Source organism: Lagopus muta, chromosome 1 (assembly GCF_023343835.1).
Source record: "Lagopus muta isolate bLagMut1 chromosome 1, bLagMut1 primary, whole genome shotgun sequence".
Taxonomy (NCBI): domain Eukaryota; kingdom Metazoa; phylum Chordata; class Aves; order Galliformes; family Phasianidae; genus Lagopus; species Lagopus muta.
In genome coordinates this window covers 134,014,064-134,038,322 of record NC_064433.1, presented here as the reverse complement: position 1 = coordinate 134,038,322, position 24,259 = coordinate 134,014,064, and the positions used below count along the sequence as shown (strand labels likewise).

The 24,259-nt window shown below is 40.1% G+C and overlaps 2 protein-coding genes across 2 annotated transcripts in view; one reads left to right on the top strand and one right to left on the bottom strand.

The window, feature by feature from the left end:
* Positions 1–70: 70 nt before the first annotated feature.
* Positions 71–13,980, bottom strand: C1H2orf49 (chromosome 1 C2orf49 homolog). Its single transcript, XM_048932529.1, has 4 exons — positions 13,830–13,980; positions 11,671–11,837; positions 6,097–6,469; positions 71–2,962 (listed from the first exon to the last, which is right to left on the bottom strand). Exons 1-4 carry the CDS (start codon positions 13,956–13,958, stop codon positions 2,906–2,908), a joined length of 726 nt encoding a protein of 241 aa, XP_048788486.1. The 5' UTR covers positions 13,959–13,980; the 3' UTR covers positions 71–2,905.
* Positions 13,981–15,811: 1,831 nt separating this feature from the next.
* Positions 15,812–24,259, top strand: part of TGFBRAP1 (transforming growth factor beta receptor associated protein 1) — a 33,607-nt gene continuing 25,159 nt past the window's right edge. The window contains exons 1-2 of the mRNA XM_048932459.1: positions 15,812–15,954; positions 18,369–19,070. Coding sequence (XP_048788416.1) covers positions 18,386–19,070 — 685 coding nt within the window. The 5' untranslated portion in view covers positions 15,812–15,954; positions 18,369–18,385. The remainder of the gene's footprint in view (positions 15,955–18,368; positions 19,071–24,259) is intronic.

Below are 24,259 nucleotides of genomic sequence, written 5' to 3'. Positions count from 1 at the left end.
AAACAACATTTATCTTTATGAAAGTCACAAGTCTAACTTCTACTTTAGGGTATGTTTTAATTTTATTATTGTACGGCAATATGTAACATCATTTGCTGTAGCATCATCTCTGCTATGTATCTGCTACAGAGGCAATAAAATTAAGAGGAAAAAAGTTGTTGGATGATAACTATCTTCCCAAAGCACACTTCAAGGAACACGGTCAAATTCTGCAAAGCACAAGCCCAGTACACCTTTCGCATGGAATTTATATCACAGAAGAGGAGGAAAGTAACACCATTCTTCCAACAGGAATCTTTCTTTCCTATGAGGGTGGTGAGGCACTGAGCAGATTGCCCAGAGAAGCTTTGTTGGAGGTGGATGGATGAGGCCAGGATGGACAGGGCCACAGGTAACCTATCTAGTGGAAGATGTCCCTCTCCACAGCAGGGGGTTGAAACTGTATGGTCTTTAAGGGTCCTTCCAACACAAATCATTCTGTGATTCTGTGATCTTCACACGTGGAAAGCAGAATTAGGCCTGCACTTACTCTGTTCCAAACTGTGCAAGGTAATATTGCTTCTAATTCTTGCTGCCACTCTTGAATTTGATGTTTTTTTCTTTTTCTTAGTACCAAGCATCAAGCAGTCACAGGCCATTCCTCTGTCAGTATTTCAATAAGATAAATAGATGTTTTGGATCAGATTAGTTAACTGTATAGTTTGAAGAACTTTGCTATCTGACATTTTTGAAGTGCATATCCTGCGAATCCAATCTCACTGAATAATGACTAAAATCTGTCCTTCTGTCATTTCATTCTACAATTAAGGTTGAAGTTAAAGAACAGCCAGAAAAATCCTTTTTATATCCATACCTTCCAAAGCACAAGACCACCTACCTCAATTACTCTTCTCTGGGGTCCTGACAATCCCCAGCACACTGCAACTCTGCACTTTGCTAAGAGAAGGACTGCTATCATCCAGGGAAGTAGTGTAGTACAGTAAGAAAAGCATGGCTTGCACCCAGCCCCCCAGACTACAGAAATTAGAATGATCCTGGCTTTAAGGAAAGGTAGGTGAAACATGGCAAGGCTGGGAAACATTTTAGCTTTAATGATAACTATGACCATGCACTAACAGCATCAGGATAGCATTCCAGTAGTTCTGCAAATCACTCCTTAACACACACTAACACACACACACTCTTCTACCAACTGGAACTACGACAAAATATAACCTAGATTCCAACTAAGAAGCCGCCCAGAAAACAGAACTCCCTTCAGCTACATTAGTGCAAGGATCAGCACTTCACATGATACCAACTGCTGCTAAAATTCCAACAAAGCCTTCTACAATGTGAGCTTCAAATTCTATTCACTCAAAGTCCACCAAAATATAATTGTATAAAATGAAGTGGCCTAATTGCTTCATAAAAACAAGTCAGAACTGCTTAGTTTGCTTTTAATTGAATTTATTTAAATAGGATAAGGCTACTTAAAAGACAACTCTTTACATACAAAATGTGTATTACGTTCAAGTTTGCTGTACTCAAGTACAAAAAAAATGCACAAGTGTTTAGTAAAAGGGAAACAGCACACAATTTCAAAACACACACATTCTTACCATTTTACAGCATTCAAGAAGTGCCTTTTATGATGTAACTGAATGGAGAACTGTCAGTAATGAATTAAGCTACAGTTTTTGGTTTTAACACTAACCAATCTAAAAAAATGTAAACAAGTTCTCAGGTCACTACTGACAGCTTCTTTTAGTGAGTTAAGAGGATTCAGAAGTGGATTTTTTGTTTTACTAAGTCTGGAAGCATTACTGTTATTTACTGTCCATATCTAAAATGGATCTAGGTGCCACAGAGATTTAATAAAAAAGTTGCATCAACTTGATTCCTGCCTTATGAGAGCACTACCAACTGATCCAGATGTAATCTCAAGTTTCATAGAAAACCAGCATCCACCTTAAACAACCACAGGAAGGAAAAGGAATAAAAGAATTAGAGAGAAAAATGTGTACCTACATACACTAATGCTCTCAAGGTACTTCTTTGTCTTCCTGACCCAATCCCTCTCCAACTGTTACTAAGTTGAGAAAGCACCAGTATGCATTCCATAAGTTTTCCCCATATTTTATCAACATGACTGTAACCAGGAAAACAAGCAAATTTGCTATATCGGCACATTTTTACACTTTCACATGTGTAAAATATGCCTTTGTGTATCACATGGCACTAATTCACTCGTTACTTCCTCTCAAAGATTCCTATCAGACAACTTAATATCATACTACCATCTGTGCATTTATTTCATAAGTCAGTAAGAGAAACTTCAATTTGAAGTAATGCTGTTAAATAGTTCATCTCTTATTACCAACCTAACTTGCACTACACTCATATTCTATTCAACAAAAAGGAAAGTTGTTTCAAACTATCTTACTAGCAGAACATTTAGTTTTCTCATCTAAATGAATTATCTTTTTTGTAATCAAGAACACTCATGGGATCCCTTTGAATCTCAATAACTATTTTAACTACTTACCCAGAACTGGAACAAAAAGCGAACCTTACTAAAAACAAAATAAAACAAGAAAGAGTATTTATGTGTGTGACCTGTAGGGATGTGCAGGAGATGAACTATAATAATCTTGAAAAACAAAAGTGGAGGGTTTAGTATATCGTAATATTACCATCTTTTAAAGAGAGAATAAATTACTTGGTTTAAAATAGCAGACGCTCTTAAGGTGACTGGTGATAATGACTTCAGATTTACAAGAGGGAACTTTTAAATTTGTTAAAACTTCACAGCAATCTGAATCCCTGCAAGGTTTAAAAAGAAGTGTACCTAAATTGCTGAAATATGACTTATCTGTTTGAAAATATGGGAGTAACATTTATGTTTTGAGCACCACTAGCTGCTTCACGGCCATGTAACATGCTGGATTTTCTTTTTTGCTTCTGTAGGCTTTAGGTCATTCTGCAAAAGAAGAAAGTACACAAGTATTCTTAGATGTATTTACACAAGTATTCTTAGATGTACTGCACTAAGTAAACATTAGTAATTAACCTGCAACGTTCAAAATTAGCACTAATTATTAACATACTCAGATACAGGCTACTTCAGCAGCTTTCTACTGCCATCTTGTGGAGAAAGTTAATATCACAGTACCTCCAGAGGAGACGAAACTAAAACCAATGAGTCTAACTACATGCAAATCAAGCACACCTTCTGCTTTTTCTTAATCCTTAAATTAATTATGCATAAATACCTCGTTTGGAAAATTATGCATTTTACTAACAGGTACAAATTAGAGCTTTAAAACATACATTTGAAGTTATTTCAAATTGTCATCTTAAAACACATTAGAAAATATTTTATAAAAGGGGAAATAAATCAACACAGAACTAGAAAATCAGCTCACTTCTGTCAAATAGTAAACATCAGGAAAAGAAGCATGTTTTCCTTTGTAATAATCTGTCTAAGAGCATGAAGTAATTGCTAAAGCCTGAGATGAATTCATCTTTCCAGGGCCCCTCCCAGAAAAATCTCCACGTTTTCTACTTTGAAGTTAAGTGTGAAGCAAATACCCTTCGCCATCTAAAAGAAGAAAGAAGTCTGAGAAATTACAGTTTTAATAGTTCTAACAAGAAGAGAAAAGAGATTTATTCAGAACATCCTGAAACACACTAGTTTTGACATGATCCAGAGATCTCCTCCTTAAGAGTTGACAGCTATGAGTCTCAAAACCTGAGAGGTTGTAGATAATCAGAACACAAAAATCAGAAGGATATCTCCATACTATTCTGCATGAGAACTTCAGTTTTTCTTGGCAGAGTAAATAACAATTGAAAAAAAAAAAATCACTTCATTGAAAAAGCAATCTTCATTATACTAAAAATATGGCACGCTTTGCACTCTGCAACCACTGGCCAAACATTTTGATTCCTCTTGCCTGCATTACCTCCTACTTAATATCACATTCTACCATAAAGTAGTATCAATTTGACACATTTGCCTATCTTCAAACACCTCTGACTGAGAAGGCTTGACCAAAGCATGTAACAGAACTTTACAGTACTACCTTGAATGGCTAAGAAAGGTACGTATCAGAGAGCTGGTGATATTGGTAGTAGGAAACAAGCCCCTCCAGCATAAAGCTGATTCAGGGCCACAGTCATCATTCTTCTAAAAGGTGTTAAAGCTGTCTTTCAGAATAGAATCATTGAATCATCGAGGTTGGAAAAGACCTTCAATCCAATCCAACTGTCCACCTATCATCAATAGTCCCCACTATATCATGTCCCTCAGTACAACATCTAAACATTTCTTGGTCTCCCCTGATCCTCCCCTTCTCCAGACCAAACAATCCCAGTTCCCTCAGCCACTACTCATAAGGCCTGTGCTCCACACCTCTCACAGCTTTGCTGCTCTTCTCTGGACACACTCCAGGGTCTTGAGTTTCTCTTGTAGTGAGGGGTCCAAAAACTAAACACAGTACTGCAGGTGCAGCCTCACCAGGCCTGAGTACAGAGCGATGATCGCTTCCCTGTTCCTGCTAGCAAAACTTATTCTGATACAAGCCAGAATGCCTCTGGCCTTCCTAAGCACACTACTGGTTCATGTTAAGCCAAGCACTGACCAATATCCTGAGGTCCATTTCCAATACACAGTCATGCAGCCACTCCGCCCCAAGCCTGCAGTGTTGCCTGGGGTTGTTGTGGCCAAAGCACAGGAGATAGCAGTGTGTTTACGTACTGATGTTTAACAGAAGACTGATGGAACCTATCAAATTATGTAGCAAATATACTTCTTGCATTCCTTACATAAGAATTTAAACAGATGAACAGAAACCTTTGTACAAGGCAATAACTGCACACTGTACTTCTAAAACTCCTCCTGCAGCTCAGTTGAGATCAGATATCTATTTTCTCCCTTGAAGCTTGGACTTATTCCAAGTATTCCTTCTTTCAGTAAAAATATGAAAAACCCCTTGCATTAATTTGTTTGCATCATGAAGTGATACAACACAAACAGAAGACTCATCCCTACCTTGCAGCACATCTCAAAGGGGTGCTGTGCTATGTTATTTTGCATCGCTCCATGCTCACCAACTGGTTCTTAGACTGATAACAGTTACACCAAAATTCAAGACTACTGCTGCATCTCCCTGATCAACTTACAGCCATATTCAGTACGCCAATCCTTACATTTTCAAAAGTATGCCCTTCTGAAGTCACATACCCTTCCCTTGTTCTTCTTTCATTTCTTCAGCTTATTAGCTTCACTCTGCTCCACCCATAGTACAGGTCTCTTTTCTACTTCAAACTTCTTTGCAGCTAAATCTAGCATGCAGAATCAAGGTCACTTTTACCTTTATGATGAACAGCTCAATCTCTTACTCCAGAACAGCAGCCTTTTCTTCAAGACGTCAACATGTCTTATAGGAAACCAGGTACCGAATTAAGATCACCAAGGCTCGAACACTCAACTTTTGACTCCTCATTCAACTAACACGGTATGTTGTTCTCATCCCACAATCTAGGCAACTCTCCAGATCTTCTTGTCTAATTCCTGCCTCTCACTTGCCAATTCCTATGTGAGATTTAAAACAGATGGCTTTCTTCCTTCAAGGATACATTCTACAGCTTGCAGCATCTGACTTCAGTTCCTGCAACATCTCCTCCTCCACTTTGACAAATTAAAGCTTGTCCTACTCAGTCATTCAAGCGTGATTTTTACAAATGTTATCGTTACACTTTTTTCTTCCCGACCACAAAAACCAGACCAGCATGATCATGCTGTTCTGTAATACTTACAATATGATTATCTTGTTTGCTTTGTTTGATTCTGTCATCAGCAATACCTTACATATTACCTATTCATTTTACAAAGACATGTGTGCTTTCTACAGAGCTGACTTTAATACAGAATCTTCCTATGAACAAGAGCTCCATTTCTTTTCCTTCTATCTCTCCCAAACCAGCAACTCCTTCACCTGTTTGTAAATATTCTGCTATTACACAAAATAACCCTGGAAGCTTTTGCAAGGGGCCGCCTTTGGCCCCTTCAAGTTTCAATAAACTGTGAAACAAAACACTGACCATACATACCGGCAAATCAGATTCATCCCTTGGAACAGATCTCTTTAACTTCACAACAGTAGTTCCTGCTACTGGAGATAAAGGGTGTGCCTTCAGACTAACCAATACACTGCTATTAGTCTTTGAAATATTGTTCTGCTTTGCCTCATTATTCCTCACTTCCAGCTTAGCGTCCTCTGATAAACTGGAGGCTGAAATGTATGTGGAGGCATTTGAAGGAGCCGATAATCTCCTCACAGTATTAGTGATGCTTCCAGCTGGGGGAGGTTTTAGGCGATCAGTAGCTCCGTTCTCTGTCTTCTTCACCTTTATGCTTGTGCTCGTTGAACTGCCATCAAAAACAATTAATGGCCGTTTCCTTAATCCTTCCACCGCTGTAACACTGAAAATGCAAATTGTAGAACTATCAGAAACACAAGTCAGATGTTTCAAAAATAGCAGACCCAAGACACGAGGAGTAAAAACAAAAGCATCTTACCTAATACAATAAATAATAACACATCCCAAAATAATGATATTAAACTCTTAGCTGCTCCAAATTCAAGGCCAGGTGGGATGGGGCCCTGGATAGCCTGGTTGTATGGGAACTGCTGAATCATGGTCTGAACCTCTGATTGATCACCTGAGGCAAGCACTGAGTCAGCTACGGGAGCACAGGTAAGGCAATTCACCTGTGCTGCCAGAAGGGGTGGAGCCTGGCTCCATTTCTCCTAGACCTATTTAAGAGCTGACTACCAGAAGGAAAGGATCTCTTCTGGACTTTCATAGTGAGTCCACGATATGGGTAAGCATTCTATCTATTCTCTTTTGGTATAACAACTGCTTAGCCAAACACTCTCTGGTATATTTCATAATTATAACATCCATACATTCATTGATTATAAACTGGTCTAGTATTTGATGTAGAGGTTAGTGGCCCTGCATGTAGCAGGGGGGTTGGAGCTTGATGATCCTTGAGGTCCCTTCTAAGCCACTCTGCAATTTTAGCAATAGGAATTGCTTCTAAAATAGAAGGGAATAGTGTGGGAGGAGGATAGAACAGAAAGAAGGTCAAAGAGGGTTGTGTGAGTAGCTTCCTAGGTAGACAACTACAGTAGTACACTCTAAGAGTGCACCCCTATCCCACTGTAGCCGTTCCAGAATAACAAGAGAAAATCTGTGTTATGTAATATCTCAAAAGGTATTTGAGAAAGTGTGAGCCAACTTACAAGAACAGGGTCTAATATTCTGATAATTGTAAGTCTTCCTGATTCCTCAATTGTTCAATATCACAGTGTTAAGACAGACAAAAAAATAACAAGTATGAGATAAGGAACAAAATCATTAATTAAAAAAGCATACATCTTTTTGGAATAAACTGTTGAGCAGGATCCCTAAGCTAATTTACTACCTATCAAATAATTTGTGTCTTTAAGCCTATATCTAGTCAGAGCTGGCCAGTTTTTTAAAAACTAATTAAAGAAAAAGAAATGCTATCAAACTAACATCAAAACAGTAGTTAGTATCAGAAAACATCCTGACTGGCAAAAAGAAAAAAAATGGCAACCCACAATTCTATCACATGTACTCTACATAAATTTAGAGATTAAAAAATGCATTGCTTTAGAACAGCAAAGATAAGCTGCATATCTAACAAATTTAAAAAACCACTACTGAGTTATAATATTCTTATTTAGAAACTTCAGTTTTCAGTATGCACTTAGTGTTCAGACATCTCACACTAAACAGAAGAATAAAACTTGGACTACAGCATTTTCAACAATGTAATACATTCATTAGTTTGTACCTTTGACAGTATCAACATTAGGTATCTCAACAGACTTTAAAAGAAGCCACACGTAGAGACTTGTTTGATTTGAAACACATGATCAGTAGGTGCATATAAATGTCACATCAAAATAAGAAATTACAAATCTCTTGTACAGTTTGTCACAATGTGCAGTCTCTTAAAAGAAAGAAAGGAGCAACAGTTCAGAGTCTCAAAGCCCAAATCCTCAGATTTGCTTCTACATTGTCTTCACAATGATATGCATCACACGATCCTCCTCTCTTCTATTCATCAGTTCCCAGAACTTGAGACAAAGAGAGACCTTAATTTTGTTTGGTACATTTGTTAAGAGATCAGACAACACTTTGCTAGATGTGCTATCCAGGCTAAATGTGATTTCTAGGACAGCTTCTAAAGAACGTGATTAGTTTCCAAGGCCAGGAGCATTAACTACCCATGGATAAGGTTTCACTGAAACAGCAGCAGTAGTTAACTCATCTGTTAAATTAAGGAGCGTGATTTCACTCAAGAAGTCTAAAAAGCCAAGACGTACTTTAAAAACTTTTTGCTCACTTTGGCTTTATCCAAAAATTTGCTACAAACTATGCGAAATAAGCAATGTTACACCTTTTTCAGTCACCTTTCTTAACTTAAAAGCATCTTCCCCACTGAGTTTTTTGTCATTTTTTTTGTTATTTAAGTTTGAAGACTAATAAATCGGGAACTAACTGCAATTCTAGCAGGATTGTTATTGTTTCTAAACTGAATTTTACAATTGTAGAATTTGTACAGATAACCACATGCTGCAATACTGAAAACATTCCCAGAGAAATGCTTTAGACAAATTCTAAAACAAAAATGAACACTGTACCATCAAGAACTGTCACATCTAATTTTGAGATATGTGGCTCATGGAAAAGACAAAGAACCTCAGGTGTGACATTCATTTCTATACATGAAGTACAGGAAGCTTAAAAGCCTCAGAGCAGGACTCATACTAGCCCACACTCTTCAGAAGAAGGATACTGAATTTAGCTAACAGCTGAAAAGAATCATTCTAAGATCCTGTCCTCTTCTGCAAGACATTCTGTGAAACCTCAATTTTAATGTACATCTACGTTCTGGAGAAGTGCTCTAAACACTCTGCAAGCCAGGCTGAATGGTGTGCATGCCCTAAACCTGCTGTTTGTTACCTAGTTCATGTTAAAGAACACCAGCTTCACTACAGGAAGCAAAAACTCCTCTGCATGAGCAATCTGAGCTTCACATGATTACTTAGATCACTCACATAATCAAGATGAGCAACTTCTGCGTGTGAGGACAATTTAATAAAAAACACTTCTATTACTGTTTAACCCAGTCTGGTACTTAAGGTAGTACCCTAAAATCAATGAGAACTGTAGGTTTAACTCCCAAGTTTACCCCATGTATTATCCTAAGTTAACAAAACAGGCAGGTGATCACCTCTTCCACTGATGTTTTTAGGACTGGTCCTAAGTGCCACGTTATCCACTGAACTCAGTATTTGCATTTCATCAGCAGTTCTCAGAGGATGCCAAAGTGGCCTTTGCACTATTAAGAAAGAATAACGAGCCAAAGGCCTGAGCATGTATGGAAACAGGGCTCTCACAGACTGAGAGTTCGTGGGTGAGATTTTTCAGACTCTGTTATGCTTTAGGAACTACATCTACATCATGAGATTCAGGCCATTTTCTTCCTTCCAGCAATCAAGATGATCATACAGGCTTTTCTACAAAATTAACTGTCCCTGAACACTCAAAAGCTTTCTGAGATGTTTTAAGTTGGAGAAAATGCACTCGTTCTTATTCAGTATGACTGCCTGCGCATTCAGCATTCAGAAATAAGACATACAAGCTGTGATCTCATATCTGATTATGCTACTGAGGTATAACATGATACTGCAGCTCAGCTGATAAACAGAAAAATCTTTTAGGATGTGTCATCACCATCAGTCTAACTAAATGCAAAGCAGTATTAAGTTTCAGTTACAATTATTAATGTTTTGGCCTCCCATCCACTGCAACTAGAGATATACAAGCACACACACACTAAACTCTGCTGATCAAATCCCCAAGCCCCATATTAATCCTAGCACACTATGAAAAGCAGTACTTTCCACAGAGGAATGCAACAGAAAAGCTGACTAAATAACAGGAGCTATGTGAGTTTCAAACTGAGCTAACAGCACATTTACTTAGTATCTTTGACTAGCACTTAACTTACAGCCTCGGAATATCTAGGGAATTTGTTTTGTATTTAAAAGCAAGAATACCGAGGTCTACTTGGCACATCACATCAATTCTCTTTAAGCTATGAACACAGCTATAAGAAAAAGCCTATCTTATGTCTCGTAGCATCCAAAAAGATGACTGGATTTCCTTGATTCCTGCTACGTATACAGCAGAACCGAAGCTTTCTCTGTGCAGCTTTTATTTACCCAAAGTGCTGAAATTCTATTATCTGTTTCCAGTTCTCTGAAGTTAGTAATGCTAGCAGTCAGATCTGCTTAACTACTTAAGGTAGTGCTTTGCCAATATACTTTCAAGTAAGACATAATACAAGCAAAAGTAGCAACTGCCAGAAAATGTTAATGTCTAACATCACAGTGAAAGACGAAGCTTGGAAATCTAGGTGTTAAATACTAATGGCCATTAGTAAAGAAAAGGGGATCAACAGATTAAACACAGCTAATTTCACAGATTATTTTCCCAGAAAATACTAAATTAGTTTTAGTGCACTGAAATAACAGTTCCTAAACTTACTCTACATAAGACATGAGGAAGAAGCCATTGCTCCCATCTAAAAATAATCACGGCCTCCTTCTCTCAAAAACATCCAGGCTGCTATTTTTACTGCTTTGATAAAAAATTCTTTTCCACCTATTTTAGCACACCAACGGTGTCTTGTTATTTGAAATGTCACTTCATGCTTTTATCTTCAAATCACACACAGACTAAGCTACAAACAGAACTTTTATGCACATGAAGAAAAAAAAAAAAAAGGAAAAAATACCAAAAGACAATTTAGTACCCTAGCCATTGCTTTAAGAAAAAATATTCACTTGCCAGAATTTATCTAGCTCTTCCTTCTTAGAAACTTCAGGAAGGATAAAGCAGACTCATGCATTTAACAAGCTATAATACTATATAAATGTATTAGGAGAATTCACATCCACCTTTCCTTTAGCATTTGTTGACAGAATTCAATCAAACTCCCACCCATACATATCACACCAAAGCAAAAGGCTATAGGGAGAAAAAAAATCAGTTATACATCTGAGAAGATTTTGCTTTCTGATCAGATATAAAAAATGGTTTTACATGTAAGGCAGAATGGTTCTTCCAGGAAGATGATGCTCATTTTGAACTGGACACACAAAACTGCTGCAGCATACCTTCCCGATTCAGCAGACCAATTCTGTTCAGTGAGCAGTCACAGTTAAATATGTTTCTGGTATATTTGTCTTAAACACCATTCACCTTAAAAGGTGGAGCAAATAATGTATTTTTTTCTTTATTTTTCTGTTCTTTAGAAAGTATTTTGAAATGTACCCAGAAAAAGCAAGTTCAGTAGATATCATAAATAACATTTAGATGACACAAAACATTCTTTCCCTTTTCCCCAGTATCACAGTAACAGAATCTAACATTTCTGACACAGAAGATCTAACAGCATTCTTTATAAACTCTAACAACATTCAAAACCTGTACAAGTGGTAATCATCACACTGATAAAAAGCAAATTAAATGCATTTCTTCAAATTCTCCAACTTAACCCACTGTATGTTAAATTACCTTTTATTCTCACTTTTTGACTCATTTTGCTGTCTTTTCTTTTCCATCATTTTCCCCCATCTACTTTTTGGTAAGTCACGCCGAGGGAGGGGAATGGCATGTTGAATATAGAGATCTGTAAGCCCATCTTTGTCCATCTTTACATCATTTTTGATCAATATATTCTTCTGTGGGGAGCAGAAAAAAACACAACCATTGTTATGACAAATTCAAAGCACTAGCAGTTTAATGGCAAAACGTCATCATTCAGAAGTCATTCTGAAGTAGTTTAAGACCAATACACTGGGATCTAAGAAGTGACAGGGCTCCAGGGAGGAACTACGTGGGAGGCCATGAACTGCACTGGGCCAATGACAGCCATTTCCAGACAACTCTGAAAATGATGAACACAACCTACTGCACACCGAAGCTTCAGACAACCAGAAAAGAACACAGCACTTCTGCTCAAATACTTCTAACAAAAAGAAGCAGCCATTAGGACAGAGGACACAAAAGGAGACAGAGAAGAACATATGAAAACACACATGAAAAAATCAGCTAACTTTCATATAAAGAAACCCTCACATGCTAATCTCCATGTCCTGCACTTCCTACTGACTCATGGAAAGATCCAGGAGGGTCAAGTGTAATCCACAGTGGAAATAAGAAAAGTTGAGACTAGGAAAGAAGCACTTCCTAAGCCTCTGTCTAATGACCATTATCTCTTACTCCTTATGCATTTTCCACTGACCTATTATGGATCTTTTTCTCTATAGGACACAGTTTACTTAGAGCATTCCTTTCTCTCATCTTGGTTCTCCACAAGTTGGAGCCCTCTCAGAGGCATACCTAGGCACTGCACAGAGAGTCTTTTTAAGAGTCGTTCTCCAGTCACATCCCCAAGAACTTCAGTTTTTCATGGAGAAGAAGGGTTCATTTTCCTCTGGGTGCTCATCTGTCTACTCCACCACATTCACTGTGCCTTCTGCTTCCCCAGACGCTGCCACCCAGTGTGAAGAACATTTGAGCAGTATCACATGCTACTGATTGAAGTACTGGTACACGATGTGTTGCTTTCACTACTGTCAGACAATCTCACCCAGCTGTGACCAGCGCTGGGCAGTTCAGTATCTTCCCCCGCACAGGAAATCCCCACAGACAATCATGTGAACTCTAGAATTTTTTCCCTAGTGAATAGTTTATACGAGAGAAAGTAAGCTATAGACCTAGAGTTAATAACTGAGATTTTTACACACCTGAATGTGCCACCCTGAATCCAACTACAGCACTGGAGCTCTCTTTAATATTTCCAAAAACCAGGCAACTGAAGCATAATGCAGTTCAAGCTCCCAGATGGAGAGCTCTGCTTCCCCAGTTCCCTACATGTAAAGCGATAAGAGAGATTCCTAGTAACTGCCAGTTAAAAAAGAAAACCAATCTTCTCTCTACTCATACACAAGGGTGTGAGAACAAGTGTTTGGTGTCTTCTATTGAATTTACTGAAAGAAAAAAAAACACTGACTTCATCAGTAACAGGTCAAATCTCTGCTACCACTGGTTTTAATAATGTTTTATGGCTTCTAATACAGGCCTAAAATCTATACACTCCTGTGCGCATAAAGTACATGTTCAAGAACCAGGATTCAGACTCAATGATCTTGGTGGATCACTTCCAACTCAGGATATTCTATGACTCAAGAGTACACAAAAATTCAGCAAGCTCATACAGAAGCCTTAGATGACTATTGCTTCACTCACCTCAAACTTGTAAAACTCCAAATTACATCCACTGAAACTTCACATATTCAAGATAGGCTATAGTTCACTTTCAGACTCAAATTTTTCAATTAGGTACACTTATAAATTAACTTAATTGACTACATAAGGTGCATGTACCAATTTTGAGAGAGAAAAAGCCATCTCTTCACAGGTAGTGTCACCATATGCAAGTGCTGCTTCACAGACGTATCAATTTGGATTACTGGTCTCCAGTAGCTATGATAATGTTCAAACTGAGCCTTCTGAAAACACATGGATAGCTCACAGGCTGCACACCCTTTTTTAAGCAAGTATTCACCCTACACAACAACTCTCGGGGCCAGAGGCCTCCCTCCCCCAAGGAAGAGTCAGGGCTACCTCCCTCCCACCCCGCCCCGCATTCGGGTGATACTCAGGCACACCTGCTCCAGAGTAAGCAGCAGGAACTCCTCCGAGAGCAGTTCCGGGTGCAGCAGCAGCTCCGAATCCGAACGCCCCGACACACGCTCCTCCTTACCACCACCCACCCGACCCCTTCCCTGAACCGCCATCTTCTTCCCCTGGCGGCCCGCTTCCGGTCTCCCACAAGGCCGCCGGGCGCGGGGGGGCGGGTCTAACGGCGGAAGTTACGCCAGGCGCGTGACGTAACCTCAGCCAATGAGCTCTGCAATACGCTGCGAGTGGCTGTGTTATGCTTGGGTTTACTTCTCTGCATACGAAAGTGGAAGAATATTTATGTTGCTGTAGCTTTGTTACTGAATTAAATCAAAACTGAACCTCGTCCGTAGAAGCACTAACTGTAGCCAATGTTAGTGGATCTGCAGTAGCAAAAGTTCCTTTGTAATCTGGAAGTAATATAACTGGCTGTTAACTTGTAAACTGCTTGTCCATTTAGAAGAAGAACAATAGGGAATTACATTACTAAATTAATTTTATTGCTATTATAACACAAAATGTAATTTCAAGTACTTACTGTTACCTTGATGTCCTACACTTGCGGTTTTTCTGCCTGATATCAAGTTGTTTAAATAATAGTATCACAGAATGGTTTGCATAGGAAGGGAGCTAACAGCCCAGCCATGACCACCCCCTGCCATGGGCAGGGCTGCCCTTCACCAGCTCAGGCTGTCCAGGGCCCCATCCAAGCTGGCCTTGAGCGCCTGCAGGGATGGGGCACCACAGCTTCTCTGGGCAGCTGTGCCAGCGCCTCACTGCCTTCTGAATAAAGAATTTCCCTGAAACCTTATCCAAGTCTTCTCTCTTTTAGTTTAAAGCCATTCCACCTTGCCCTATCACTATCAGATATAAAAATTCACCCTCTCTCCTGCTAATTAAGAAGCAAAAGCAATGAGCAATGTTAGAAAAGATCACTCAGATCAACCAGTCCAACCATCTGCCCATCCCTACCATGCCTGCTGACCACATCTCTCATTGCCACATCCACATGGTTCTTGAACACCTCCAGGGGCAGTGACTGCACCACCTCCTCGGGCAGCCTGTGCCACTGCCTCACCACTCTTTCTAAGCGGGGTGACCTCACTGCAGCATTTCAGTACCTAAAGGGAGCCTACAAACAGGAGGTGAATCAACTCTTTGAAAGAGTAGATAACAGCAGGACAAGGGGAAATGGTTTTAAGTTGAGGGAGGGAAGAGTTAGGTTGGATGTCAGGGGAAAGTTCTTTACAGAGAGTGGTGAGGTGCTGGAACAGGCTGCCCAGAGAGGTTGTGGATGCCCCGTCCTTGGAGGTGTTCAAGGCCAGGTTGGATGGGGCCCCGGGCAGCCTGGTCTAGTGTTAAATGGGGGGGTTGGTGGCCCTGCATGTGGCAGGGGGGTTGGAGATTCATGATCTTTGAGGTCCCTTCCAAGACTGGCCGTTCTGTGATTCTGTGATTCTTAACCTTCCCTGGTGTGATTTAAGGCTGTTACCTCTTGTCCTGTCACCAGTTTAACTAAGTAAGCAATGTAGTAGCATTTATTGCTCATTATTCCATATGCTGCATTCAGATACAGCTTCTGGTGAGTTTCACGACTTATTTCCTTTCTATTTTTGTAACACTGCTTTGTCAGTCTTTACTTATCCCAGTAGGCTGGAGACAGGTCTCATCTGTAACTGTAGAATTTGTAATTTAGAACAAGCCCACACCCTGAATGGTATCTTCATTTTGCTGCTAGAGTCCCGCAGGCAGATCTCAGTGTAAACCCAGAACTACAACGCAGCTCCCCGTATTTCCGAGCTAACGCACGGTCACCACACACCCACCACCCGCACCCCGCAGGCACCTCCAGCCCCGCCCTCAGTGAGTGGAGCCGGGGCGGCCCCCGCTCACCACGTGACGGGAAAGGCGCCGTGCCCGCCCCGCTCTCACCCCGTTGGACGCGGTGACGTTGGCTCCGGGCGGGGCCTCAGCGGCACCGGAAGCGGAGGGCCGGCCAGGCTCTGGCGCTGACAGCGCGGCCTCAGGCCCGGCGCGGCCCCGGCCCTGGCCCCGGCAAGGCTTCGGTGCGGCGGGCTCGGTTCTCGGTGTAGCGGCGCCCGGCGCTCGCAGGTACCGCGGGGCGGGTAGGGGACGTGAGGTTGAGGCTGTGGCCTGCGGGCGGTGAGCGAGGCGCCTGCGGCACGGAAGCCGCCCCGACAGCCTGAAGCCGTCACGCAGGACGTTGCTTCGGCCGTGTCTGCCTGCAGCAGGCCGGTTGCTGCTGATGTGCTGCTGTATCGGGAGCTGGATGCCCAGTAGCTACAACCTGGGGGATGGGGAGAGCTCCCGCCTCGCACAGTTAACTGGTACTGGGTCGTCCCTGCGCCCAGGGAGGTCAGGAGTAATGAGCCGGCAGTTTGGCTTCACTGCTGAGGGGTGAACGCTGAGGGGAGGCCTTGTGAGTGGATGATTCAGGCTGGATGTGGCTCTGGGCAGCCTGGTCTGGTGGTTGGTGACTCTGCACATGGCAAGGGGATTGAAACTAGATGATCATTGTGGTCCTTTTCAATCCAGGCCATTCTATGGTTCTGTGATATGCTAAAAGGTGATTAATTATGGTCAGCAGTTCAGCAGAGTTGTCTTCTGGCTCCTTATAGAAGTAAGACAAGAGTACTGTAAAATTACCTGAGCTGATTTGTAAGCGGTGTTAATTGCTTCATAAATTGGATCAGTCGTCTGGCAGTGCTTGGTTGTGAAAGGGAAGGTATGGATTGCAGAACTGGAAGTGCTACCTAGTGCTTAAAGTCCATCTTCTGGATTGGTTGTGGTAATAATAAATAAAAACTCTTGTGACTTCAGTAATTTTGATTCTTGAGCTTAGTGAGTGCTGTATGGGCCATGCATTCTAAGTAATGTGTGGCTGTGCCTTTGGGCAGAGAGGATCCTGATGAGCTTCAATAAAAGCAAGTGTAAGGTTCTGCACTTGGAGAGGAATAACTGCATGCATCAGTACAGGTTAGGGGCTGACCTGCTGGAAAAGAGCTCTATGCAGAAGGACCTGGGTGTTCTGGTGGGTAAGAAGTTGGCCATGAGCCAGCAGTGTGCCAAGAAGACAAACGCTGTCTTGGGATGCATCAAAAAGAGTACAACCAGCATATTGAGGGAGGTTATCCTCCCCATCTCCTCTTCCTTGGGGAGACCACATTCGGAGTACTATATCCAGTTATGAGCTCCTCAGTTCAAGAATGATAAGGAACTTTGAGAGTTCCGTGAAGAACCACAAAGATTACTAAGGGCCTGGGAAGTCTGAGAGACCCGGGTCTGTTTAGGCTGAAGAAGAGAAGTCTGAGAGGTGATCTCATCAATGCTTATAAATACCTGAAGTGCAGGATTCAAGTAGATGATGCCAGGCTTTTTTCAGTGGCATGCAGCAACAGGACAAGGGGCAGTGGACAAAAGCTGCAATACAGGAAATTCTATGCCAACACAAAGAGGAACTTGTTTACTGTGAGAGTGACAGAGGAACAGGCTGCCCAGAGAGATTGTAGAGTCTCCTCTGGAGATATTCAAGACCTGGATACTTTCCCATGCAACCCACTGTAGGGAACCTGCTTTAGCATCAGGGTTGAACTTGATTCCAAGAGGTCCCTTACAATCTTTATGATTCTATGATTGTGTAATGCTTGCCAGTACATATAGTCTGATATAAAGATTGTGTATAGCACCAAATAAAACTGACACTGATATTTAAAAGAAAAATCACTTTTTGGTGAGTTGAGTGATGCTTTGCATGCTTTAGTAAAGTAGATGGAAAGTAACATATGGCTTTTACTATTGCAGAGTAAAGAACAGGAAATGGGGTAAATGGAATCTGCATATGATGTTTCACTATAAGTTCTATTAGGCCTGAATTTTGTCAAATAAAAAAAAAGGTTTAAAAAAAAATGTAAAGTAAAGCAACTTCAGATGTTAACTTGTAGTGTTACAAGCCTTGTGGCTTCTCTAGACATCTGAGAGCCAAAGTTGGAGAAGAAGGAGCTCCAGGGAGAACTGAGTGTGGTGTTCCAGTGTCTAAAAGGGGGCTGTAAGAAAGAAGGGGACAGACTTTTAAGTGAGGTCTGTTGTGATAGGACAAGGGAAATGGTTTCAAACTAGAAGGTTGGATATAATGATTTTTATTTATTTATAATATTTATTTATTTATTTATTTATTTATATTATATTTAATATATTTATAATTTATAATATATATATTTATATATAAACAAGGGTGATGAGGCACCAGCACAGCTTGCCTTGAGAGGTGGTGGATTTCCTAAAGACACCCAAGGTCAGGCTGGATGGGGCTCTGAGCACCCTGATCCAGATGTAGGTGTCCCTGTTCATTGCAGGGCAGTTGGAATAGATGGCCTTTAAGGATCCTGTCTAACTCAAGCAATTGTATGACCGTTAAAGATACTACAGTACAGCTTCTGTACAGGTGAATATTAAATTTCTTTTGCTGGTGTGTATGGCGGTCAATAACTTTTTTCCTCTTTAATCAGATCACCCAGAAGACACAATGAGCGTTAAAGCTTTCAAGCTCGTCTCTGCTGTTGAGCGGGAGATGTTAATGGGAGACAAAAATCACATCAACATTGAATGCATTGAGTGTTGTGGAAAGAACCTCTATATTGGAACCAACGACTGCTTTATCTATCACTTTATGTTGGATGAGAAGATATCAACATCTGGAAAAATAACTTTTGCAGCCACCAAGCAACTGCATAAATACCTGGGCTTCAAGAAGCCTGTGAGTGAGTTGAAAGCAGCTTCTGCACTCACCAGGCTTCTTGTGCTTTGTGATAACACAATAACTCTAGTTAATATGATGAACTTGGAACCTGTTCCCACGGGTGCTAGAATCAAAGGAGCTGTGACATTCACATTAAATGAGAATCCTGTGAGTGGGGACCCTTTCTGTGTTGAAGTCTGCATCATCTCAGTCAAGCGACGGACCATTCAAATGTTCATGGTGTTTGAAGACAGGGTCCAGATAGTGAAGGAAGTGGTTACCCCAGAGCAGCCCTGTGCTGTGGCTGTAGATGGTTATTACTTATGTCTTGCACTTACTACACAGTATATAATTTTGAATTACAATACTGGCATCTCCCAGGATCTATTTCCCTACTGCAGCGATGAGAAACGGCCAATTGTGAAAAGAATAGGCAGACAAGAGTTCCTGTTGGCTGGTCCTGGAGGGCTAGGTAAGACTAAGCTTGCTCTTTTTTTCAGTTTTTGAACTTGTGAGTCAAAGCTGAAGTAACAGTATTTTACAGAATAATGACACCTTTCTTCACAGGTCTGTGCTGTAATGCTGAGATAAAAGTTCAGTGGTAAATTGTTGGTACTAAATGTTTTTATTGCTCTCCTGTCTTAATGCACAAAAATCTGGTCCTTTGTATCTTAATCATGTCGGTAGAAAGCTTCATGTCTATATCGATGCCTAACAGGGTAAGCAGTAGAAGACTAGCATATAGGTGTGTTTACTGCAACACTGGTAAGAACTGTTAGGAGAATTAAACTTCATCCTAAATCCTGCAGAAGTAAACTGTTGGAACTATAAGTGTTGTCACAGTAGCCAGTGGTAATATTGCTACTTTTCTTAGCAGTGGTTTTCAGTTTTGCAAAAATAGAGCCAGGTCATGAGGAATAGCACTCTCCCCTAATAGATAACTTCAAGGATTAATGCTGCTGCAATTTGTCTAAACCAGCAAATGCTGTGAGTTCAGTAATCTTGAGCTTTTTTTGGAAAAGCTGCTGTATCCTGGAGTTGACAGACCAAAGGCACAATACTTGCATGCTGTTTGCCATATGACTCTCTGTTTAGGAGATGCAGTTTGTATATCATTCCTAGCATATTAGGAATAGTTTAATACAGATAGATCTCAAATAGTTAGGTGCTTCTTTTTTTGTTGTTTTTTTTTTTATTTATTTTAATAAATTCTGAAGAAAAGCATGAGTGTTATCAACTGTTTATATTGAATTTGCAGTTTGTGACCAGGATGCAAGAGATATATCAACTTACCAGTTTTTTCCTGATAGACATGGAGATTAATTAGAGTATCTCCTTTTGGAAATGATGTTCTGCGATGTACTTGTTTTTTCAGATTTGAGACTTGTCTAAGTTATATTGGTTATACATCTATATTAGAATTCTTTGTTGCTTTAGATGTGGACCTAAATTTATGGACATTAACCAATTTAGTAGTGCTGTGAAAATTAAAATTTGTGAATTGACTGTCTGGAAATACTCCTTTTTGGCATGTTGCTAAGGAGATCTCATTCTTTAATATTTTTTTATGAATGAACCATTCTGTTTAACTGCTTTGGCTTTATCTGTCTACTTTGTTTATTTTTAGAAGAATGGATATGTTTTCAAAAAACAGGAAAAACTGTTCTTAATTAGATTTTTACTTTTATTTACTTCCCTAGAAGGCAGCTATACAGTAAAGCCCTTAGAGAAACCAATATTCCTGTATAACTCGATTGTCCTGTGCTGAAAATATCAGATATGATATCTTAAGCAAATCTACATCTCTTAGACATACTTTAAGCTTTGTTATTTCTCCACAGTACAGGCAAATCTTAAGCTCAGACTTAGTAAGACTGCTACTTACTATATAACTTTTTCTTGCCAAACTTATCTTCTGATCTTTTCTAATCATCTGTTCCCATTCTACTCCTCCTGTAGTTCTGTGTAGTACCATGTACCTAGCTGTTCTTCAGTAGAATTCTTGGTGAATTTAGCCTTTTTTGAAGTTGAGAAAATAGTTAAGCAACCTTATAAAACAAACATCGTGTATCTCAGCATTTGGGGTATGCTACTGCTGTAAAGTGGATGGACTTGGAAAGGCCTGATAGGAATCTGAAGTGTCAATTTTGTTTCACTTATGTACATCTTATCAATTAAGACGTTCATTTGGCACTCGGTAGTGCATCTGTGTTGAATTCAGACTTGTTACTGAGGTGGAAATATTTTACACTGGTATATTTGGGTCTATAGGGTTTGAAGGGACATTTTTCTACTAGGGTAACTTGATTTTGAGTTCAGACAAACTGAGAATTGGCAGCAAGCAACTGCTTGAAATCATCATCATAAAGTAAAATATCTGAGTTTCTTTAACGTAACATTCAAGCAAAGTGAAAATTAGAATTGTTCATGGTTGATCTATAAACTGAACTATTCAGTACTTTAGTTCTACTTGCAGCTAGCGTATAGTTCGTTCTCTGAAAAGTAGTGGGAACTTGATTTTTTTTTTTTTTTTCTTGTTGGTACATCTTCATTCTGTCCAGTAATTAGTACATACAGAATTGAAAACCAGTTATTTCTGAGTACGCATGAAACTCTGATAAAATTCAATTTTTTAGGAAGCTGTTATTCCATGCTTCTAATCTGATTTTTTACAGCATAGGCTTTATTTAATAATTTTCAACAAACATTTCTTACCTACTGACACAGAGTACACATTCCCAGCATTAGTTGGTGTAACTATCCCTGGAATATTAGAGGTTTTGACACATCACTTAATGTGAGGCTGGATCAGGCCCTGAGCAGCTTAATCAAGCCATGTATATTCCTATTCATTGCAGGGGAGCTGGACTAGATTAAGGTCCCTTCCAACTCTAAGGGTTCTATGATTATATTATTCTGTGATTTGAGACAAGGAGGTGATTTGTGACAGCCTAACCAATCTGGTGGCTTTCGATGATGGAGTGATGGCATCAGTAGACATAGGAAGAGGAACTAATGTTATCTACCTGGACTTCTGCATGGCCTTTGATATGGTTCCATAGGAGGTGGCAGCAGGGGCAGATGACCTGGGAGAAATATGGAGAAAAATCCATACATGTGGTGATGAGACTGTGCAAGCCAAAGTCCAATTGGCATTGAATCTGATTGACACCTTGTAGGACAACAAAAAGAACTTCTACAAGTATATTAACAGGAAAGGAAGGCTAGGGAAAATGCTTGCCCACCACTGAATGGGGCAGGCAACCCCATGCCAGACGACATAGAAAAGAAAGTCTGAGGGGTTTATTTAATCGTGATTAATCAACATTGGTTTTATGAAAGGATAATTGTCTGACCTGTCTGGTAGTCTTGGTGGATGAGGAGAGAGTAGTAATGTGGACTTCAGCAGGGCTTTTGATGCTACCTCCCATAACACTTACAGGCAAACAGATGAAGAACAAGCTAGATACTGAGATAGGTTGAAATCGTGACTCAGGGGTTGCAGGCAGCAGCACAAAGCTCAGCTTCAGTTCAGTCACAAGCTGTGTATCTCAGTGGGCCAATATTGAGGACAATTCTGATGTTAATGACATGGATAGTGGTATGCCTTGCACCCACAGTAAGCTTGTACGTGATAAGCAAGTGAGAGCAGTAGCTGATACAAAGATGATTGCTGCATTTTGTTTGAGGAGAGGCTGAGCAGCCTTAGGACTGTTCAATCTGAAGAAGAAAGACCTTGTGTAGATTGTACCAAAATTCAAGAAAAAACTTCATTATTGTGGTGGCTGAAGGATGGAACCTGAAAAGGGTGTAAGTCTGTTCTCAAAGATACCTAAAACCTGACTGGATTAGGTTTTGAGCAAGCGAGTCGAAGCTGATTTAGTGAGGAGGTTCCCTCCCAATTTCATCTAATCAACTTCAGTGCATATATAAATTTTATATAATTAATTATAGTTTATTCTTTTTCCGGCATTAACTCTTCTCAGTGGTGCGTGGGTTGAACAGTTGCATAGTGATTGAGTAGCCTACAAATGGACAGCTGCAGCCTATAACTTGCAACAGGCACGTGTGCTAAGCAGAATGATTCATAAAAGGTTATGCAATTCATTTTCTTGCAGTTGGTGATAGTGTATACAGCATAGTAGTCAACAGCAACCAACGTGTTCCCTGTTTTCACCCACTTGCAGTATTCCTTTCGCTGTCAGCTTTTATGATAACCAAAAGTTTTCATGTTGTTTAAAAGAAGCAAGTAAGTAATCATGCTTTTTCTTACTGCACTTCTTTCCCAGATATTTTCACTAAAACTTTTCTTTAAAAACAAACAAAAACACTGCAGAGTCTATCAGACAAATATGTAAGTTGGTCCTTTCTTGAGTGTAGAGGGTCGTACTGGATGTCCTCTGGTAGCCCTTAAGCTTTTGTGGTTCTACAGATTTGTAGATCTCTTAGTGCTAAGAGCAGCATTGTTGTGTTTTGAGTCAACTTTATAACTTCTGGATTGCACGTGCATTTCTAACATGAAATCAATCCGTGATTTCATCTATATCATAAGGCACATTCCTGTACTTAACCAGGAACCACGGGCTTCCCGCTGTTACTGTTATCCCTGGGTGAAAGTTTGATCAAGACTAGTTATGACATAGGCCATATGAGGAGAGGCTGAAGGAGCTGGGAATGTTCAGCCTGGAGAAGAGGAGGCTCAGGGGAGACCTCATTGCTCTCTATAACTTCCTGAAGGGAGGTTGTAGTGAGCTGGGGGTCGGCCTCTTCTCTCGTGTCATTAGTGATAAGACCAGGGGGAATGGTTTCAAGCTACGGCAGGGGAGATTCAGGCTGGACATGAGGAAGGATTACTTTTCAGAAAGGGTGGTCAGGCACTGGAATGGACTGCCCAGGGAGGTGGTGGAGTCACTGACCCTGGGGGTGTTCAAGGAAAGGCTGGATGTTGTGCTGAGGGACATGGTTTAGTAGGAGCTACTGGGAATAGGTGAACGGTTGGACTGGATGATCTTGAAGGTCTTTTCCAACCTTGGTGATTCTATGATTCTATGATTCTATGACACTGTTCTACCTCAGAAGCCTCAGCTGTTGAGAGCTGAGGGCTGTAGACAGATATTGAGTTGGAAAAGTACTGTGATTTGCTCTGCTTGTCTTTTCATTTCCTTAAAGGTTTGGTTTTTTTAATGACCAATTAAAAGAGCTCTGTGATTTAAAAATAATCATAATGAAAAAAAAGTGTTTTAATAATAGCAAAGAAATATTAAAATTATTAAAATTTTAATTTCAAATATAATTATTCCTGACTATTACTGATATATATATTTTTTTCCCACCTTTTGAAGTGAAATTGTAGTACAGGATAGCAAGGAGTCACAACTGGAAGGTATTAAAAATGAGTAGTGCAGTCAGCCTTGCATCAAATTTTGCTTCCGAAGTGTAAGAATATCTAAGTCAGTTTGGATAGGATATTGTGGCAAAGCAGTATTTTCTGCAGTGTGCTGTTTGAAAAAGTGATAGTGTTAAAGTAAATAACATGCTTTATAAAATGCTAATAGTTAGATGTGAAATAATGGCTGTGCAGCACCATTAGTCAAAGGAGAGGGTTGATAATTTCAAAGCAGCTTTAAAGAATCCAGAAACTTAGTTTCTATACCACAGTTC